At 45.6% G+C, this 21333-nt stretch overlaps 1 protein-coding gene across 6 annotated transcripts in view; it reads right to left on the reverse strand.

The window, feature by feature from the left end:
* Positions 1–535: 535 nt before the first annotated feature.
* Positions 536–21333, reverse strand: part of fbxw7 (F-box and WD repeat domain containing 7) — a 109701-nt gene continuing 88903 nt past the window's right edge. For all 6 annotated transcript variants that reach the window (XM_061770438.1, XM_061770437.1, XM_061770436.1 and 3 more), the window contains 8 exons: positions 18109–18243; positions 15546–15669; positions 15296–15432; positions 14457–14570; positions 9648–9829; positions 6696–6921; positions 6400–6610; positions 536–3246 (listed from right to left, as the gene is read on the reverse strand). In XM_061770438.1, the coding sequence (XP_061626422.1) occupies positions 2978–3246; positions 6400–6610; positions 6696–6921; positions 9648–9829; positions 14457–14570; positions 15296–15432; positions 15546–15669; positions 18109–18243 (1398 nt within the window). In that variant the 3' untranslated portion in view covers positions 536–2977. The remainder of the gene's footprint in view (positions 3247–6399; positions 6611–6695; positions 6922–9647; positions 9830–14456; positions 14571–15295; positions 15433–15545; positions 15670–18108; positions 18244–21333) is intronic.

Here is a 21333-nt window from a genome sequence, read left to right on the forward strand (position 1 = left end):
TTCGAGGGGAATGAGGGCAACGATCCAGCAAAGTGGAGACTGTGGAGTGTAATGCAAGTGTCCAGACGTAGGCACAGCAACGGTACACTAATGTTAAAGTGTGTGTTGGTTTTTTTTGGGGTTATTTCTAGCAATTTTATTAGAGGGGCAGCTAATGGCGCAAAAGGGAGACTGCGGAGTATAATAGCACAGCTTCCAGAGCTAAGACACAGCAACAGGTTAAGCTAACGCTAGCGTATGTTTATTTTGGTCATTTCTAGCAGAGAATCCTCAAACGTTAGAACGAGATGGCAATTTTATCCGACAGGAGACTGAGGGCGCCAATGCAGCAAAGTGGCAATGGTGGAGTATATATTGCAGCATTTAGAGCAGCAACGGCTGAAGCCAAGTTTAGTTTTGATAGTTTCTAACCATGTATAGTCAAACAAAATGACAAATATTTTCGACCAATGAGTGGGAAGCGGCGTTTTATCTCGTCCAATCAAATTGACCCAAAACACAAACAGCAATTCAAATTACTCCTGTTACGACACAATTACCCAAATAATTTGCTTTATTCAACATAGAAGATTCCTTCACACAAGGTAACAAAACAGACAACGGATTTTCGCTTGAAATGAAAAAAAAAGTAAAATAAACCCACAATTTATTGCACTTTAAGTTAAGAAAATAAAATTCTAAGTCAATGAAACAAATACACACAAAAAAAAAATCCCTTTTTTTTTTCTTTCCATCTATCTGTCTAGCCTTTTTTTTACCAGGCAGTTTTACATGAACGGAAACAAACAAAAAATGTTTTTTAAAATAAATCTGTTTTGTCGAACCAGACCATAAATTAAAACAGCGGGAGAAAAACGAGGAGAAAGAGCAAGATTGTTTTGTTGTTGTTTCTTTTTTGTTTAATATACAGTGTTACAACCACTTTCACAGTTCAGCTTGTGACTTTTGGAGAGACGTTTTGGCTACAAGGTTCACCTTTATTTTTGCCCATCGTGTATAACACTTGAACTACCCCCCCACTAATAACCAACGGGTAGGCGGGCCCTACACGGACAACAACCAATCGCACGCCAGGACGTTTTTGTTCATTCTTTTTCCTTTAAAGTCCCGTAAAGTGTTTTTTATCAGTTGTGTTGTCCACGCAGCATTGCTATCATCCTGCTGGTTGTCCCGAGGAATGCGGAACAAGTCTGCTAGCACGCTAACACACTCATGCAGGCGATCCAGTCCTCTCCGCCTCGTAGAGGCACGTTTGGCTCAAGTTTCAGTGGCAAAAAAAAAAAAACAACAACAAAAAAAAAAGTCGGATTTTTTTTTTTTTTTTTGATATCTTCTTTCAACCCCGCTAGAAAACAAAGTTCAATTTGGAATTTCGCCTGGGACTAAAACGTCACAGCGAAAAAGTCAAAAGTTCTGACTATTTTCGTCCCCCCAGTTCATCTAGCAGCATTCGTCGAGTTTGGCCACGGGCTGGGAGGTGGGAGTGGGTCGAGGACGAGGACGAGGACGAGGAGCGTGGAGGGCCGGCTGGCTGCGCGCTGGCCTCGGAAGCTTGGAATACTGGACTGAAAAACTGCGGACAGCTTTGATGTCATGAGATTTTTTTTTTTTTTTCTTCCCAGTGGCGACATGGTGGATTCAACGTAGCACCATCTGGACAGCATTGACGCTCCTGTTTTTTTTGTTGTTGTGGGAGATCGGAAGCATATAACACACCACCAACTAGACTGAAGAAACAGCAGTGATGTTCCTGTTCCTGGAGAGATTAGTGGGCAGTTGAATACCTCACCATAGAAGGCCGGCGCGCAACAACTCTGGACAGCATTGGTGTTCCTGTCCTTGGAAGCAGAACTCCTAACCTCGGAAGGTTGGACTATACCACCATGCCGGACTGAACAGAATGGGCGTTCCTGATACTGATTTTCCGCCCTTGTAAAATTGTTGTGAGGCTGGAACACACACACCCAGCTATTGATGTTCCTGTTCCTTTTTCATGTAGCGGTGTTGTCGGAGGTCGGTAGTTGAGGAAGGAGGGCAGCAGAATTCTTCGCTTCTGTTGTATTACTGCACCGGCTGGGCTGAAAAACTCTGGACAGCAATGGCGTTCCTGTTCCCCCCTTGTAGAAATGTGGCGCGAGGTTAACTGGAACGCCCCAAGCTCGACTGGAAAACTTTGGACAGCACTGCCGTTCCTGTTGCTGTTTTTATTTGTGGAGACTTGGTGGGCAGCAGAATTCAACATCTCAGAAGGCTGGAACAGTCCACCGAGCTTGAGCAAAACTCTGGACAACATTTACGTTTCTGCTCCTGTTTAGGGGTTGTGGTGCATCAGAATTCCTGTTCTCAGAAGGCAGGAACACACCACCGAGCTCAACTGAAGAACTGGACAGCATTGATGTTCGTGTTTTCTTCCACTGTAAGATGAGCTGAGTGGTATGAGAATTCTTCGCTGTGGAACAACTGGAGGGAAAAACTGGACCGCATTTAGGTTCCTATCCCCCCCCTCCCCTCCCCTCCCTCTGTAATACATGGTGGGAGGTCAGTTGGCAGCACAATTCAAGGCCTCGAAAGGCTGGAACACAAACTTGAGCGAAACACTTCAACAGCATTGATAGTGATCCTGTTCCTGTTTTCCCCCCCCAACAAACAATGAGGGGGGAAGGCGGGTTCTAATACTGGGATTTGTTGCCGTTAGCAACAGGAAGGCGGGGGAAAAATGATTTTGAAATTCACAGTCGATCACGTCGTGGATCAAAACGGGAACAAGCAAATGGAGCAGGAACGACAACAAAGTGAAATTCAAACTGAGATCTCCTTCCTCACGAGGTGGTTCTCTGTACATGCCAACAATCGGCCCTGTTCAGTGTGGCGGGCCCCCTTGCGATCGGCGTCGGTTGCTGTAGCATTTAGAGACCTCCTGTTCCCCCCCCCCCCCCCAGCTCCTCCTCCCCGTAACAACTGCGCAGCCGCCCCGCGTTCACTTCATGTCAACGTCAAAGTCGAGCACGAGCAGCTTGGTCTCCTCGGTGCCGTTGCGGCTGCCCACGGCGCACACCAGCTTGGTGTTGGAGGCCCGTATGCGCCACACCACGCCGCCGCTGCCGCCGCTCTCTAGGGTCACCAGGTTGCGGATGAACTCGCCTGTCTTCAGGTCCCACAGCTTGACCGTGCCGTCGTCCGAGCTGGTGATCACAAAGTTCTTGTTGAACTGCAGGCACGTGACGGCGCTCTGGTGCTTGTGCGGACCTGGGAAAGACCGAGGGCCACGCGTTAGACAAATGAGATGATGTTAGCCAAATAGCAGAAAGAGCTCTCGCATGTAATGCCACGCGTGACATATCCGTTGCAGATAATACGGTTTATCCGTTTCTGGTTTTCGTAATAGGGCAGCTGTGTATTCATAGTCTCGAGTCTTAAAGAGCGACCCCCCCCCCCCAACGCAAACCATACCATAAGCATTGTCTTCTGAAAAATGGACAGCATTCGAAGCTATCGTGGATTCCCTAACACTGTTGAGCTGTGCATTGCCCAGAACCTGCTTTCCTACTGGGATGACTGACAATCGACACAGACAAAGAGCACATTGGTGCTTTTATACAATCCCCTGCTGAATTTGCTCACGAAGAAATTAACTATGGCTGCTTATGGAAGCTAGACACGGACGGACAGACGGTCCAGACAGAGACGGACGGACACAGCGAGAGAACGGGTGCGAGCATAGACGGACGATAGGAAAGAGAAATACATCAAATGCTGCGCTGTATATTTATTTGACTATGGCAAGACACGGAGTTGACCGATGGGTCCCCATTCCGAGCGATTCCCCCAAAAAGGGAGGCGGTGACACGGTGAGGCTTCCGCCTGCGTGCCGCTGTCACAAAAACTTTTGAAAGCGGTATCTTAATGAAATCCGTTTGATGCCACAGCCGCTGTTACCACGGCAGCATGGGCTCCGTTCGAAGACCGCCGTTAGCATGCTCGTCGACACTCAGCCGATGTGCTTCGTCCGCCTATTGCGTCATTCATCGAAGGTGACAATGTCTGACACATTGTTCACCGACCTAATTATAGCGCCGACAAAGACCCCGCCCCCCCATCTCGGCCAAACATCCGCCGAAGCCTCGCCCTCGCCTTCGCCCTCGCCTGCCTTTTCACCATCACGCCATGGCGCAACTCCTTTTGAGGGAATTTAGGGGTCGCCTTTCCAGCAACTTCCTGTGAGCCACCATGGATGCTAATGGAGTTCACGCAAACACAAAAGAAACAAGCTCCATGTGTCTGGTTTGGACTGGCCTAGTTCAGGATTTGGCACATCATTACACAAACGAGATAATTATGGGTTAGGAAATGCAATCAACGCAAATCTCGAGAATTTGCTCAGAATGTTCAAGGAAAGGGGACTAAATGGGATTGGAAACGTAGCCACCACTAACCGAGGAGGTCATCTCTAAAGTTGCCTTCAAACTTGGTTGCTTCGAGGTCTCCAAATTACAATGAGTCAGTGGGGTTCTGGCTCTCTGCTCCAAATGGAAGTCGGGGGAAAAAACAACAACAAACAAGCAAAAACAAATACACATTGCCTTTTCAATCACGTAGTTGGCCCTCGTTTCCTTGAGAAGTTTTCACACTTGGCAGGTTTGGTTCCGTTCAACCCAAATCTCGTGGCATTTCTTTGATGATGCAATACAATGGAAGATTTAGGCGCATGTCTGTTTACAAAAACTCCGTTATCTTCTCCCTTATTTGACACTTTCTACGCTTTTTGCGTTGCGCTCCGCCATTACTGTGGTATTTGATTGAGCGGAGAATATCGGCGCGATTGGACTGTCGCCGTTCGTCCGCGGCGATCCAATCACGAAGAGCTTCGCCTCAGCGTGCTCGGAGGAGATACGGAGAGAGTTAGTGTTTGCGATACTTTTTTTGTCCCGATTCATTGTGATGCCAAGTTGCTCCGGTAAAGTTTGGGCTCAATGTTAAGCTTTTCATCGGCTCTTACGTTGGTTTGAAGACTAAAGTAAATGCTAAAAGCCATCAGTGCAAAAGCGCGACCGACCGTCCGAATGTCGGCGAAGACGCATTTTATGGTTTCACTCACCCGGTTGACTGAAGCTCCGCGCGGTGGAGGCTGAGGCTCGCTCGTCTACGACGCCTCCTTCGCACAATCTCATCGTATTCCAAGTGTTGCACTGAGGCCATTTGAACAAACTTAAGACACTTTCTTACTCGAAACTGTGAAATAACATTTTTAAATTTGAATGATTCCGGGAAAACTGGAACGTTAGTCCCGGTTCCAATCGGTTGTGGATTCTCAAGGCGCAACCCTCCTTCTGTATGCGGGTTACTCACAAGCGGACAAACTGTCAATTGTTAGAAAAACCGCGGTCGTTCGTTGACATGCAAACGCGAGCGACGCGGCGCACGCCGTGATCTCGAGATTCCAATTCCGTAGACATCGATGAGCCGAGCGCTCTCATACTGGTCTTGCTCCTTCCTCTCTGCCATCTACTAATTGGTTCACACGGCAATGAGGGGAAGGAAACTCTGCACCTCCTGTATGCTGAATGTCAATGCAAAGGGAGCTCTTGTATGACTTAGACAATACAAATGTATTTTTATGGTTTTAATTACTATATGTACAGCACTTTGTTACAACTGCAGTAGTTGTTGAAGTGCCCTAGAAATAAAATGGAGTTGCTAAGTTAAGTTTGTTGAGTGCCAACTCTGTAATCTGAAGCAATCAACAAGGAGACCACTTGAAGAGATGTTTTTAGTCATTTTGCATGTGAACGCTGGTGCATTTGGCTCAACTGCGGCTCAAGCGTGAACGCCACTTTTGATTGGTCAAGTCTGAGCGCAACCGTCGGAGCCAACCAACAAGCAGATCACTCAAACGAACTCCGATGCGGCTCAGTTGGCTTCGGCTCAAGTGTGAACGCTACACGGACTAAAGACAAGGACTGGCGTCCAAATCCCGGCAGAAAGCGTTGCGAAATGACAATTTCGTCTTTTGGCTAAAGGTGCCAGTGTGAATGCACCGGCCGTGTACAAATTTGCTTCAAATTTATTGTCATTTCTTTGAACCTTGTATGGCCAAGTGTGAACTACCGTTTGACTAAAACAAGCAGTAAGTAAGTAACAAGCACTTGAAGGTGGATCCGAGTCCTTTTTCAACTGAACTCCGGCGCGGCGCGCTTCACTTCAAGTGTGAACGCTCCAGGGATCACCTCCTAACTCATACATTCTTCATTTGAAAAAAAAGTGCTAACCCTTACCAGCTGCGATGTCACGAAAAAACCCCTAAGATTGATTTCGAAGTCTCACCTACGTATAAACGCAGTGAAAGTGAATGAGGACCGAACGATGCCACGGAGCGCCCCTGACGTATCACTCGAAACCAACCTTGCAGCGTTTGCAGACACTGGCCCGTCTTGATGTCCCAGATCTTGACGGTGGAGTCGGCGTTCCCAGACACCAGGATGTTGTCTTTGAGCTCCATGCCACTGGTGAGGGACTGGTGGCCCGTCAGCGTGTGGATGCAGTTCCCCGTTTCCACGTCCCACACTCGGATGGACGTGTCCAGCGAGCCGCTCACCACGTGGACTCCGTCGAACTGAACGAAAATAAACAGATTCGCTTCAGACGGTGGCCATTTTGTCACGTCACGACGATGGCGTCGTGTCGGGTCGGTGGCTCACTTGTAACGAGTACACCCGGTTGGTGTGGCCCTGGAGCGTGTGGAGGCACGTCTCCGTCTCCGGGTCCCACACTTTGACCATGAAGTCGTAGGCACCGCTGACCACCCGCCGCCCGTCGTACTGGACGCAGCGCACTGCCGCCACGTGGCCCATGAGGACATGTAAACACTGGCCCGTCTCGATGTCCCATACGCGCAGCGTGGCGTCCCGAGAGCCACTCACCACCCTGGCGACACACAAAAAAAACAAAAAAACGGCACGCTCTCCAGAATTGCTCAGAGAGTCAAAGTGTGTGTGTGCATGTTTGTGATGTGAGGCTAAAAAGTGAAAACTCCCCACTTCAATATAGAAGAAGAATCAGAAGAAGAAGAATCATCTTTTATTGTCATGAACATGCATGCATGCACGCACACGAAATTTGTTCTCTGCATTGAACCCATCACAGCGAACACATACACATGTTAGTGGAACACACTGGAGCAGGGGGCAGCTGAAGCGCCCGGGGAGCATTTCGGGGTATCGGCGTCTTGCTCAAGGACACCACAGCCGTGAGTCCGGAGGGTTTTGAACCTAGGTCCCCCACGGTGGCAGGCGATGATCTTAACCATTGGGCCACGGCTGCCTTGAGTAGGTGCATCACCCGTCCAAAAATGTCGGTCCAACTGACCGACCTTCGGACCGACCATCCAGTCTATCAACTAAACGACAAACCGACCGACCAACTCAGCCTAACCCAAACTAATAACCCAACCCCGAACCCTGAACCCTATTTGTGATCCAGGAGCCCAACCGCATTTCACCTTACTAACCACCCGACCAATCGGTGTCTGTAAAGACTTCGGGAATTCTGTTTTGAAAAGTAATAGCCAGTGCTACAATTCTTTTTCACTCATTCGACAACCTGAAACTTAGAGCTTCCTCTCTACCAAGCTTTGCACTTGAGTGTACAAAAACTACTAAAGGCTGCACACACACAAGACCCTCGAGCACACAGAACGGAGACCCATTTTTAGAGGCTGCGGAAGATAAAGCGCTGTTAACACAGCACTTCACATAGCCCTCACCTCACGCACCTCGACAATATTAACACCTACGTAAGGATGCTGCTCGTGGATTTCAGCTCTCCATATAATAGTCGTACGCACAAACTGCTGGGTATCGGCAGCTCACTGTGCACCTGGATACACCACTTCCTCAGCAACAGTTCCAAGAATGTCAGGATGGACACCACCACCACCTCCTCCGCTTTCATCCTGAACAAGACGACAACTCGGGGTCGCTTTCCTCGACTTCCTCTTTACATATGACTGCTCTACCGTTCACCCCGACAACGACGTCGTCGTCAAAACACGCTTGTAGAAGTGATCGAGGACAATGACGAGTCAGTCGAGAGGGAGCGATGGTGTGAAATCAACAACCCGGATCTGAAAACAGCCAAGACAAAGGAGATAATCATGGACTTCAGGAAATCCAAAAGAACTGAGCACACCGCGCTCCTCACTGATGGGAAAGAGGTAGAGAGGGTGGAAAGCTTCAAGTGCCTCAGAGTCCAAATCTTGGCAGATATCACCGAGTCAACCAACATCTCCCATCAGGTGAGGAAAGCACGCCAAAAGACTACTTCCTCAGGAAACTACACCAAGCGCAGCGCCCTCGACACGTGCTGATCAACCTTTCGAGATCTACCACGGAGAGCCTCCTGATCTGCTGCTGAACGGGAAAGGACCTGCAGCGGAGTGGGTGATCGGAGGCACACTACCCACCCTCAAGGACGCCGACACTGGCGGACTGATGTGAAAAGCCAGTGGAATAATAAAGGGACCCCTCTGACCCCGGACACTCACTTTTCTCCCCCCTTCCAGAGGACAAAGTCTAGAACCACGAGGCTTAAAAAGAGACTAATACCAAGCACTAAAATGCATCTGCCCCCTAAAACCTACAGCAAGAGCTTATGACTAACACCACACCCGCTTCACATATAAGTGCAATATTGTCTGATCACAATCTGTGCAATAACCGAATGCCATATCGCAATATGGTGAGTCTCCCAAATGCGAACACTTCTCTGTTCTTTAAATGTCTTTTTGATAGTGTCCGTGCATCTACTTTTCTTTTGGAGCTCAATGCTCCAAATTGTGAGATGCCTTGACGGATTTTCATCGTTCCTGTGACAGTGACGATAAAGCTCGAGTCTCAATTCTTTTCTATTCATAGGGTGGATTTGTTGACATCATCGTCTATTTGTTTACGCCTGGTCTCAGGTCGATGATACACATTCCTTGATAACATGCTGAGTTGCATCACTCCGTTCGCAGGCCTCGTAGGGAAAAACCTGCTGTATAATGAGAAAAGCCCACGGAGAGGAAGGCCCACCGTAGCACTCACCATCTGCTTTACAGCTCGCAGCCATCCCACCGAGCCAGTCCTCAAAAGCTACACAAAACCTCGGCGGGCCCTGCGGCGCAAAGCGCGCTTTGCAGCATCCCCGGTGCAATTGTGGAGCGAATGAGCGAGCGGGGGCTCCACTGAAGAGGGCCTGTTTAATGGCCACTACGGTTAATGGTCACTTTCACGTAGACACAGGTGCTCTTTGGGCCTGTCAGGTTACAGCTGCTATTATGCCAAAAACTCATTACTTCTTACATCAATTGCCATTTGTTTACTGGTTCGTCAGCAGGATGAGTCCAACAACTAATTGATATGCCTACAAACTTTGCAGAAGGGCAAAAAGCGGGCCAAGAACGAATTCCACACATTTGCATAAAGGATCAGAGGTGCAGAACAGGCAATTTCCGCCCTTCCGAAGAGCAAAAACTCAAGGGCGAGCTGTATTGTTTCGTTGGCTGATCCAGGACCCCCATTTTAAATAGCCCCACATTTCTGGCCCTCGACACCGACCCTATCCCAGAAGTGCCAATAGTGTTTCTGTTGTTTTACAGCAAGTGGCCTCACCTTTTCTCGTGCAGATGCATACAGCGCACTGTTGAGGTATGCCCGTAGAGGGTGTGGATACATTCTCCCGTCTCTGCATTCCAGACCTTGAGTGTGCGATCGGTGGAGCCGCTGATAATGATGTTGTCGCGCATCTGCGATGACCACACACCGCCGGTGTGGCCCACCAACGTCCGCAGACACTGGGGAAACAAGTCGTTTTATGAGGGAAAAGGGATGCACCACATTCAATTTGAGCTATCTTAAAGCAGTGGTTCTCGAACCGGTGTCCCTGGACCTCAGAGGTTCCACAAGTCGTAACTTGGGGGTCTGCTGTGTCCCTACCGTCCTGCCGAGCTCAATCAGAAGCAGCGTGCTACTCGTAGACATGTCACGCTAACAGATCGGTATGAACCTGCTCTTCGTGCTTTGAAATAGTTAGGGGATTTCAACCCCGCGAATAACAGCAAGTCAGGAAGTTGAAAATGCTACGGAGAGGAAATTGATCACGCTAAATTGAGTTGGGCTTAGAGCCGTACGATATATATTGTTGTACGGTATAAAGATGTCGACTGCCATTTTTCATCTGCGGGGTATTGCGTTAGCTCTATTGCTGCACCAGTGCAAGGAGTCCCCGAGACCCAAAACGGTAGAGAACCCCTGTTTTTGAAGGGCCTGAGTGTGAACGTTAATACCCAAAAAACGCATCTTTTTCCCATTAGGTTGACAAATGTCTAATCAAGACGACACCCTCATTCATCCTCATTCGGCGCGCTAGATTAGCAATTGATTAGCGTGCTTACGGGAAATCCTTTCCGATCAATTGGATTTGTGCATTATGTGCCTCCATTACAGGATCTTCAATGCATTCAATTAAAAGTGTGTGGGCGGAGGCTGCCGGATATACAACATGGGAACGTACCGGCTTTGTCACAGGCGGAGAGGATTTACTGCACGGAGCGTGGTAGGAAGATGACTGTGCGACCTGTACGAAGCCTCTGTCCTAAAGTGCTGCAGCGCATAACTGCACTCGACTTCAGCTCAGTGAGAATATAAAGGATCGTGTTCATGGATAAAGGAAGTATCTTCTGCTTTCCGTTTGATGGCTTCTTCCAAGGGTACCTACCAGAGATGGCACAGAGGACGGACGGCTGTGATAGACACTGAAAAGTGAGCACTTTTTTGTTTCTACCTGATGAGACTCGCCTACCATGCAGTCAACTTTTATTATGCTTACATTTTAATTATTAACAGTGGTCACTACCTACCTACCAAATGGCTAAACCAACTAGCCAACTAATTAACAGACCAACCAACCGACACCTTTATTCAGTCACCAAAATGTAGGAAATGTATTCCTGCTAATAAACTAACATAACTTACTAACTGACCACCCAACTAATTAAAACCCAAATTAACAAACTAACCAAGCAACCCAACCAACCAACATCTTTTATCAGTCACCTAAAGTCAATGAAAAGTTTAGTACAGCTAAATAACTAACCAAGCAACTTCCTAATGAATAAACTAACTAGAGAAGTAACCCACCAACCAAACTTGGCCTTTTTGTGGTCCAGGACCCTAACCCTAAACATATCTGGTTTTAGTTTTTACAGTACACGCTGATGAGACTCTCCTTCCAAGTGGAAAAGTTTGTTTACAGTACACCTTAATTGAGTTTGATTTTTTTTTTTTTTTTTTTTTTTTTAACACAGTTTAAGTGTTACTTAAACTTTGCATTGTACAGTTCAAGATGTTTTATGAGAGCAAAACTGGTAACTTCACTTCTATTATCCCCTATGGGAATTCCCCCCCCCCCTAAATCTAATCGCCTGTAAAAACTGGAATTGCAGCAAAATCCCGCGTCACTGTATTCTCTGTAAACGGCAAAAGTGGATAAAGGCTGGGTGTTCTGTTCTGTTCTGTTCTGTTCTGGGAAGATTTTGTGGGATCTCGGTGTAAATGAGACTAGAGCATTGTATTGTTGCACACCGATAGGATCGGTCGGGTGGGGTTATTGCACCAAAGGATCATTTTTAAGGTTTACAGAGCAAGAAATTAGGGCTATGACATTCTTTTGGACTGACTTGACAGCGAGAAGACGCCCATCCATTGTCGTGTTTTGCATTCTCTGGTAAGAGTCCAGCGTGTGCAACGAATCTCTCCGAGGCGCTAAAATATTCTCTGATTTGGGCGAAGCTCATAAGAAAGCGCTTCTTTTGTCGGCATCATCCGCACTGTAATGTTGGCGAACGAAAGGGGAGAAACACTCTGGTGCCGATTGTACGACACGGCCGTTGTTTACAGCCTCGCTCTAAATAGACACAGTGGTGCCTTGAGATACAAGTGACTCAACGGGACTCATATCTCAAGTGGAAAAAAAAGCAACCCTTTTTTGTGAGGCGAAATGCATTCATTTCAATGGGGAGAGATGATTTGAGTTGTTCTAAGGGTTGTAATTACCATAAAATCTGGGCACATTTCCGTCTATGGCATTTTGTGTTATATTGGCATTAAGGTAGCAGATGAAATGATAAGGTCTAGTGGAAGATTTTCATGATTAAATATACAATGTTTAATTCTCTTTTGGCTTATGGGTCAGTTTTACAGTAAATTGCAACTGGAAGGGCCAAAATCAAAACCGAAAACCATCATTGCCTTCACTGCCACAGGTGCACTCGGTCTCGACAATTGGCAAGGAGCAATCTCATTGTGTACTGATTGTGAGGCTGCTTTCAGCAACCGGGTTTATTTCTCACACGGCTGATGGAACAAGTATCCTACATCTATAGAAGAACTAATGGCACAATCATGATTGTTAATTATCGTGTTGCAAAGGTTTATGGATCACGACGACGCAGCCAAAGTAACACCAATCAGTCGGATCCAATTATGAGCGGAGTTCCTCAGGGAGGTTCCCAGTCCATTTGTTTTCGAGAAAACACACCCCAAATTCTTCCCAGGGAGGAGTGGAAGCTGGGTGAACAACCCCACATTGTCATCATTTCCCCACTTACTGTAGTTGGAAAAACTAAACAAAAAACAGGTGTCTCAATACTTTGGTCCATATATTGTAGAGTGCTGCTCATGCGCTTCCCTTTTTTGTAAGAACAATCAGTCAGGTACAATTTTGAGCAGAGTTCCACACAGAAATGTTTGCAGTCCATTTATTTTCTATAAAATCAGATACAATGTTGAGCCGAGTTTCTCATTCATTTTCAATAAGATCCGATACAACTTTGAGTGGAGTTCCTCAGGGTAGTGTTTAGAGGATCATTCATTTTTCTAGAACAGATACAATTCTTCTTCTACCGATTCTCCTTGAGAGGTGTTCCGCACGGCAGTGTTCAAGGTCAATTTTCTCTCTCTCTCCGGCTTAACAGACACCCCGAAATCTTGTACAGATTCTTCTTCCCAGAGCAGCGGCCGTGGTCGTGGTGTGACGTGTATTTTTCCGTTACACTTCCTACCATTTCGACTGGCCAGATGTCCCGATATATTGGTTCAAGTGTGTGAAATGGTGCGGCCGACCACTTAAACACCCCGTGACAGACTGTGAAGGAATGCTGACCGTGTGGAACTTACTACACGCAGATGGCGGTAATCCTAATGTATCTTTTACGCCGCACTTTTATTGGCACGGACATGCAATTTGCGCCAAAATGGTCGACTGGTTTTAATTCCACTCCCTCTCTCTTTCCTGCTGAAGCCGGCCGGACGTGAGCTACCTTTGCAGCAGTGGGGAAATTTGCAGCTCGTCATTCAAACTGCATCTAATTCCGCTAAGTCAACAATAACAAAGAGAACACAGGATTGTTATTTCAAGCTCTGTAACAACAGTGGCGCTACAGTGATTTACAACAAATTCCTCACATTCCACAGTCCTTTGTCTTTTATCAACACCACACAATGCCGCACCACGAGACCTACACAGCCGCACTGGCGACAGCTTGGAATACCAATAGTGCTTGCAGATGTCCTACATGATCAGACAGAGCTGTGATGAAATAAAGCTTGTCGTCGGCATCCATTTTGCAGTCTGCATTACTACAGCCCCACTCTACAGGACTGGAGTGGCACAGTGTGGCCGAACACATCCTGGCTTTTCAATCAAAGCATGAGTCTAGTAGTCATTCCAAATGTAACGGTTCACATATTGTGTCCTCTTCACAGTCACGCAGTGAATGACTGGCAACGAGTTGAAGGTGTACTTAAGCCTTTCTTGTCAGGATCCTGAACAGGATAAGCAGTACAGAAAACGGGTGAAGGTCTACCGCGCAGTGCCCACCTCGCTGGCTTGTGCAGCATTTCACTGTTCACAATCGCCCTATGATTGAATGGCGACCAGTCCAGGTCAGACACGGGTTAGGCTGGGTGCCGTGACCCAGAACAGGAAAAACCGACGGATGTATCATTTTTCTTATCGGGATACATTTTGTGATCATCTGGTGACCGGTCTGCCTTTGGCCAGTGTTGACCCTGAACCGGTGCTACAGAAAACGCCAAGTTTTGTGCATGGGATCAATTCACAATCGCCCTGAAAATACGTAGACGTAGAAGTGTAGTGTTTCAGATAGCTGACCTTCATACAGTTGGGGTGGTAAGAAATACATCAAAGTGTATCGTGCCACACCGACTGGGATCAATTCGCAATCAATGTGAGGAACTGGCGACCGGTCCATGCTGTATTCTTCCTTTTTGCTCAAATCAACGCTGTACTGTATGTATGGTAGTCAGGTGCAAAAGGTTTGCACACTTCCTGAATGCCATTGTGGTCTGCCAGTCTTTTTGTGCAGAAAGTGATTTTGGACACCGGGTCTGAAGACTTACCTTTCCCGTGATAGCGGACCAGACTTTGAGCGTGTTGTCATCAGATCCGCTGACAATGCGGTTGCCGCAGAATTGAAGGCAGGTGATCACGTGGTCATCGTGACCTTTCAGCACCTGAGCAGAGCGAGAAAGACCAATCCCTTTTTCAGCATCAAAGAAACAGCGTAAAATGTCAGCAAGTGCTGCAGGTGCGGTAGCCAGCGCCGCACGCTGTGACTGGCTGTCGTTGGAAGTCGACAGGTCGGTCACAGTGGTGATCATCAGCGAATTGATCTGGGTTCGTTCATCTTCTCAAAGAATGTATTATAGTTTATGAGGAAAATGCTGCTGTCTGTGATCTGAGCTCAACTCTCCTATAATTTGTCTATCCTGTGCTGCCGGATGGAAGGCACTCGTTGTGGAGTTCATCCAGTAAATGAGAGCCATTCATTTTGTCAAAGATTTGACTTTAGCAATTTGCAGGAAAAGGATACCACCATGGGGGATTTGAGATCACTCGAGGCACTGAACAGTGGAGTTCAGCGGGGAATTGTTGGAAGTTTTCATTTTCTGAAATATTCTATTCTATTTGAAGACAAATGCTATCTCAAGGGATTTGAGGCGCTAATGTTGCTGTCACGGCCAGTGGATTGCATTGGCGACACGTATGAGGTCCGTACATTTAGGATTCAATCGGATCAATTTGAAGGAAAACGCTACCTTTGGTGAAATTTGAGTTAGTCAGTCTTTACCCTGTGCGGTCAGATCGAGGCACTCACAGTAGAGTTAACCATAGAAATGATCGAGGGCCATTCGTTTCCTCGAAGATTTCCTGTTATCAATAAGAAGGAAAAAGCTACCTTGGGTGATTTGAGGTCCCCTCTCCTCCAGTTGGTGTCTATTCTGTGCTGCCTGATGTAGGCACTCTTCCAGGGGCTGTGAATGAAGCCGGGCTTGACAATTTTCCTCTTCTTGAGGGGCAAAGGCTCATCGATACCTGGCGGCGGTGAGGCGAGAGGGAATGACGACGACAAAGACGACTTTTTCGAGGTCATTCAAAAAGACTTTACAGCAACATGTTGCTGCTACTGCAGAGGATTAGGAACGCACCTTCTTCTCTGCATTTCTCTCTCCACAGCAAGTTGTCCTCTGCCAGAATGCGCCAGTAGCGACACGTCTGGGCCGCTTGGAGGAGGTCTTTGGGCTCCAGGAATGAGAGCACGTACAGAGCCAGCTGTGGGAAGGGCGAAGAGATGTGAGAAAGGCACAATCGGGGAACAAAAAGCACCTGAAGCGAAGAATGTGGTGTACAAACTAAGTCAACAATTATTATTATTTTTTTTTCCTTTTCTTCTTTTCCCTTAAATGCAGACCGGCTCAGCTTGATCAGTCGTGTAGAGTCAAAGAATAATGGCTTCATCACGGGACCTATTGGAAAGCACTGAGACCATCGCGTGACAAATTCAGAATGTGGTCGACAGATCCCGAGGCTGTTGATCCCCCCCCCCCAAACAAAAAAAATAAAAAAAATAAAAAAAGAAACAAGGGAGGTTGGGATGGGGGAAATCACCTGGGCCCCGGGAGAGAAATCTTTTATTTTCACAAATTAAGCAATGAAGAGTAGAATAAGGCAAAATAAGATAATTTTCTTCACACAGAAAAACATTGAGTACATGTACTGCTCAAGTACATGTGGATGTACCAATTTAAAAATGTTCAAATGTAATTTTCCTCATTTCTTTGCTTTTTTGTTTTGGCCTCCAACTTGAGCCAGGCCCATCTCCATCTCCATCTCCACCTGCACCTGACGCCTGCTCCGAGCTGTGCCACATGAATAGCATCCTCCTCTTTAAACACTCTCATTCTGGAAAAGAATTGACTCAAATCATGGTCTGTTTCACTATTACCAACTTCAAAGGCTAATCCCAAATGCATCCTCAGGAAAAGGTTAAGTACAGCATTTTCCTGGTTTTATTGGCCATTTCTGAATTTGAAGTTAGTTCATTGTATTGTGACAATCCCTAACATCGCTCCGGCGCTTAACACATTTAACATTAACATCCGTAAACTAAGATAATTGTAGGCGCGTTCCCTAATTAATACAAGACGTACTTGCGGTTCAGCTCATGTTGCCGAAGTTACGTGTGATCGCGGTTCCGCTGGGACCACAACCAGGGCCGTGACCCGCAGGCCCACAACGCCAAAATACAAAAGACCGGTGCAACAAATACGATACTGGCTGATGTGATGAGCAAAAATGTTGCTTAAACATAAGAGTAGCAATAGAGGATGTCCGCTCCAGAGGTCGCTAGAGTAGCCAAGCAAGAGTACTGTTACTGGGCAATAATGTGACTCAAGTAAAAAGCAGCCCTCCAAAAAATTACTTACGAGAAAAAAGTACACAGTGAAATAATTACTCAAGTATTGAGTAAAGAGTAACTTCTGATTTCTTTAGCCACAGCATGAACATCAATTAAAGCAAAACAAAACAAAAACAGGTGAATGTGCAAATTCTGATGTTGCTGTGTGTGTGTGTGTGCGCATGCACAGCCAGAACTACAACAAAGCATCTGCAATTTACTGCACGGTGGTAAGCGGGCTGAAATATCCCCGTTTGGGCAGACGGTGCCCGACAAACACTACAATACATGAAAGCCGTTGTTTTTGTTCGTCTAAATGTAAGCACGAGTAACGCGCCGTTGCCTTCATGGTAACAACGACCTTCCCAACATGGCCGCCACGTAGGCACGACGATCAGCCAGGCTGGCTTATCTCCTGTTAATACCCATGCCCGGGAAGCCCAACAGAAGACGGCGTGTGAGGCGATGTGACTTTCTTTGATTGGTGAACTACACTGAAATTGGATTGGAGCAAACAGCGCCCTATGCGGAAGTCGAAATCGTAGTCTCCCGCAGGAAACAGTTGATAAATGAGCAAAGCAATAACTGATAAATAAAAGTAGTGAGCGACATTTAGATAATTGTAATGAAGTAAAAGTACCATTACTTCTTAACAGCAGAAGCGGCGGAAATGTTATTTCTGGTCTCGTCAATTCCTGTGACTTATCGAAAGCAGGCCCCAAAGCTCAGGCCAATGCGCTCGCATATTAGTCCACCGCGCAGTAATATTCAGAAATGACATCTGTGTGTGGATGTGTGGAATGGATCTGGCTGCCAGCGTTCGAGGAGTACGAAACAGCCTAGTATGACGACGACGACGGCGACCCCCCCCCCCCCCCAGGAAAAACTCACCGGATCTGTACGATTCACGTAAATTTCCTATTTTTAGTTCAAAACGGCGAATTTCGCCAAAAGCTGACTGATTCGCATCCCAATTACAAAATGAAACATTTTCAGCACCCCAAGGGAGTGCTATTGAAAAGCAGATCTTTCCGTGTCGTATATTTTGGGATCTGGAAAACCTGGAAGGAAAAAAAAGACAAAAAAGCCCACGATATCGGAATTGAACTCGGCTTGAAGTGGGCTTTATACGTCCTTGATCAGAGAGAGCAAATATACAATGGAATCCGTTGTTTAACAAGCATCTCTAGTTTCTCTGAGTCACCGTGAATGATGCAAGCCCCGCAGTCGGATTAGCGCTAGCAACATGTCAGGTGTTTCCATTCAAGGCGAGAAATGTGGTGAATTGAAATGGAGGGGTATTTTTTCTTCACCTCTTTGGGCAGCAGGGAGATGAAGTCGCGCTGAAACTGCGGCTCGATGACCTGCATCATATGCTTCACCTGCGTGGGCTCGCAGATGTCAATCAACTCGTCCAGCGCGAGCAGCTTCTCAGGGCCAGTCCAGCTCTGCCAAAAAAAAACATTCACATATATATATATGATATATTTAAAGATACTCCAACACATTCCTGCATTGAAAAGAAGCTTAGAGATGGTGTCCATGGGAGGGACCTGCTTTGAACAATCAGCTACTTAAAATGAGTGACTTTGGAACTGTTTCAGTTGCCTTCGCTTCATCTCTTGTGCCAATGCAGCATGTCAAATTTATCCCTGTGCCGACTTAGCATTACCGTGTCAAATTGCAATTATCGCTACTCCAGTATTTAGCGTCACTGAGTAGTAATAGCGTTTTGGTTTCTCCCATCCTATGTGCAAAAGGAACAGCAAACAGAAAGATGCAAACCGTAGGCGAGGTCGCGACCAACACAGACGCATTGGATTCTCATTTAATAGTCGTATTTGTTTTGGCTACTATTTGTCCCTAATCATTTTTTCCCCCTGCCTAATATTGTTACATTTACTGTTTACTATCAGGATCATCTTGATTTGCCAAGTATGTCCAAAAAACGCACAAGGAATTTGTCTCCGGTAGTCGGAGCCGCTCGAGTACGACGACAGACTATTTGCTAGTTAGTATTAGCTATTTCGTCCTGATACATTTGTTCGGTTTTATTATGTGTTATTTTACTTTTTACGTTTGTATTTGTAAAAAAATATTTTGGTAATATTTGATTAAATTGTATTATTATTCATGTATTTGTATTTCTCAATTTTTTGTAATACTTACATTGTTTGTCTAATAGGTTTGTATTTAAAATATGAAATCCATTTTCTAATATTTGTGTCATATATGTGAATTTGTATTTTGGTCATAATTTAGCATTTTTTGTAAGATTTTTCCATTTGGTCCTCATAGTTGGATTTAGTTTCGTAGAGATGTTATTTTTCTTAGTTTTGTATTTTTTCCCTCCTTTGTTTCTTGCATTTTCAAAGAATCATTTTGTAATCGTCATCACATTTGTTTTCTTACATTCTTTCTATTTACATATTTCTGTCTTAGTATGTCTTCTTTTTCACCAAAATCTTATCTAATATTTGTGTATTTAAAAAACAAATGCCAGTTTTTCTAATATTTGTACCATATTTTTGTTTATGATTTTGTTTGTCATAATTGAGCATTTTCTAAAATCTTTCCATGTTTTCCTAAATTTTTTCATCTTTTTTAACAGATGTATATTTTTTTCTATTAGTTGTTTATCATCTCCCAATTTCAATTTTAGAGCATAACAATATTTCTGTAATTTTTGTCTCATATGTTTGTACATTTTCCTTGCTTTTGCATTATAGTTGACATTTAATTGTATTTAACTAATGCGTTTTTTGTATCACATCTCCCCCAAATATGAAAAACAAATTAACAATATTTGTCTTTGTCATTTGATTGTTATGTAGCGTTTAAAAACTAACCAAAAAATTCTAGTATTTCTAATATTTTGTCTTTTTTGTCTAATTGTTTTCAAAATTGTTTTTTGGTCATACAATTTACATTTTTGTCACATTTTTTTTTTTCCCCTAGCGGTTTTGTAATTAGTGTTTACAGATGTGCAATTTTTTTCTGTTATTAACCATAATATATTTTCCCCCCATATAATCATTTTGTATTTTTGTTTCTTAATGGGCGGCGTGGCGCGGTGACCGACTGATGAGCACATTTGCCTCCCAGTTCTGAGGACCCGGGTTCGATCCCCGGCATCGCCTGTGTGGAGTTTGCGTGTTCTCCCCGTGCCTGCGTGGCTTTCCTCCCACATCCCCAAAAACGTGCACGGTAGGTTGATTGAAGACTCTAAATTGCCCGGAGGTGTGAATGTGAGTGCAGAATGGTTGTTTGTTTCTATGTGCCCTGCGATTGGCTGGCGAGCAGTTCAGGGTGTACCCCGCCTCTCGCCCAGAGACAGCGAGAGGACAGGCCCCCGCACGCCCGCGACCCGCGTGAAGATAAGCGGTACGGAAGATGAATGAATAAATGAATGAATGAATGAATGAATGCTTTGCCCCAAAAGGTTCGCATTCATTCCAATATTTGAATATTGAGGCGTGATCTTTTTTGGGGGTATTTTCAGATATTTTTTTATCACAAATTCTTTGTCTCTGGTGAAATTGTACACGCGTCACCAAGGCATTGCACGAGTTAAACACCATCCGTACCACCCAATGCAGTTGTAAGGTGCCATGCGAACCCACAAAAGAAATGACGGGCCGTGCGGGAGTTATTTGGGTGCTTATGTAAGCCTGTCGTTCGGGCACCTTGCGGATGTGCCGCCTACAAGACTTTGGCGTCTACGAGACTAAACCACTCTCGACGTGCCCTACGAAGCGGCGGCTGCTGCAGGCAACCCGCCTATTTCAGGCTGCAAACACGCAAAGTGGAACATCAGTATGCATACTCATGAAGTGGAAAAGCACACATCACTGACAATGATTACATACGAGCGGCCGGATGGAAATTGTGGCTGGCTCACGCCGGCAACCAGTACTTTGGTTTGTGTGCGGATAGAGAATAGTGTAAAAAAACAAGTAGGACATCAATCTGGAGCAAGGGAAATGCTCCATCCAGATTGACCTCAAATTGGAAAGACGGCAAGCAGATTCCTCTAATAAACATGAAAGAAATAAAATCACACAGTATTTTTCATCAATTTATTATCTTTTTTTTTTTTTTTTAAATATATTGTATTGTATTGTTTTCCCAATCACTGGCGACCAGTTCAGGGTGTAAGATAGCTGGGATGGGCTCCAGCACACCCGCGACCCGCGTGAGGAGAAGCGGCTCAGAAAATGGACGGATGATGTTTTCGGAATCATTCCTATGATTCCGAGATGAACGCACACGAATCCCCGCCAAGAACATTTACATGCGGAATAAGGAAACTGCCTGGTAGGAGAGTGATTGTAAAAAGAGTCTATCTATATTCTATCTACCTTCTTGCATTTATTTACCTTCTAATAAGCCTCCTGCGGACAAGTGTCGAGAATTAGCACTAACGCTAAAACACAAAGCAATCCAGCTGGTTTTTGTCATGTCCATATAACAAACTTTTTCTTCCTAATAGGTTTGTCAAATATTTTAGGATTTGGGATTTTTTATTTTTACACTAA

This window comes from Phyllopteryx taeniolatus, chromosome 4 (assembly GCF_024500385.1).
Source record: "Phyllopteryx taeniolatus isolate TA_2022b chromosome 4, UOR_Ptae_1.2, whole genome shotgun sequence".
Lineage (NCBI taxonomy): Eukaryota > Metazoa > Chordata > Actinopteri > Syngnathiformes > Syngnathidae > Phyllopteryx > Phyllopteryx taeniolatus.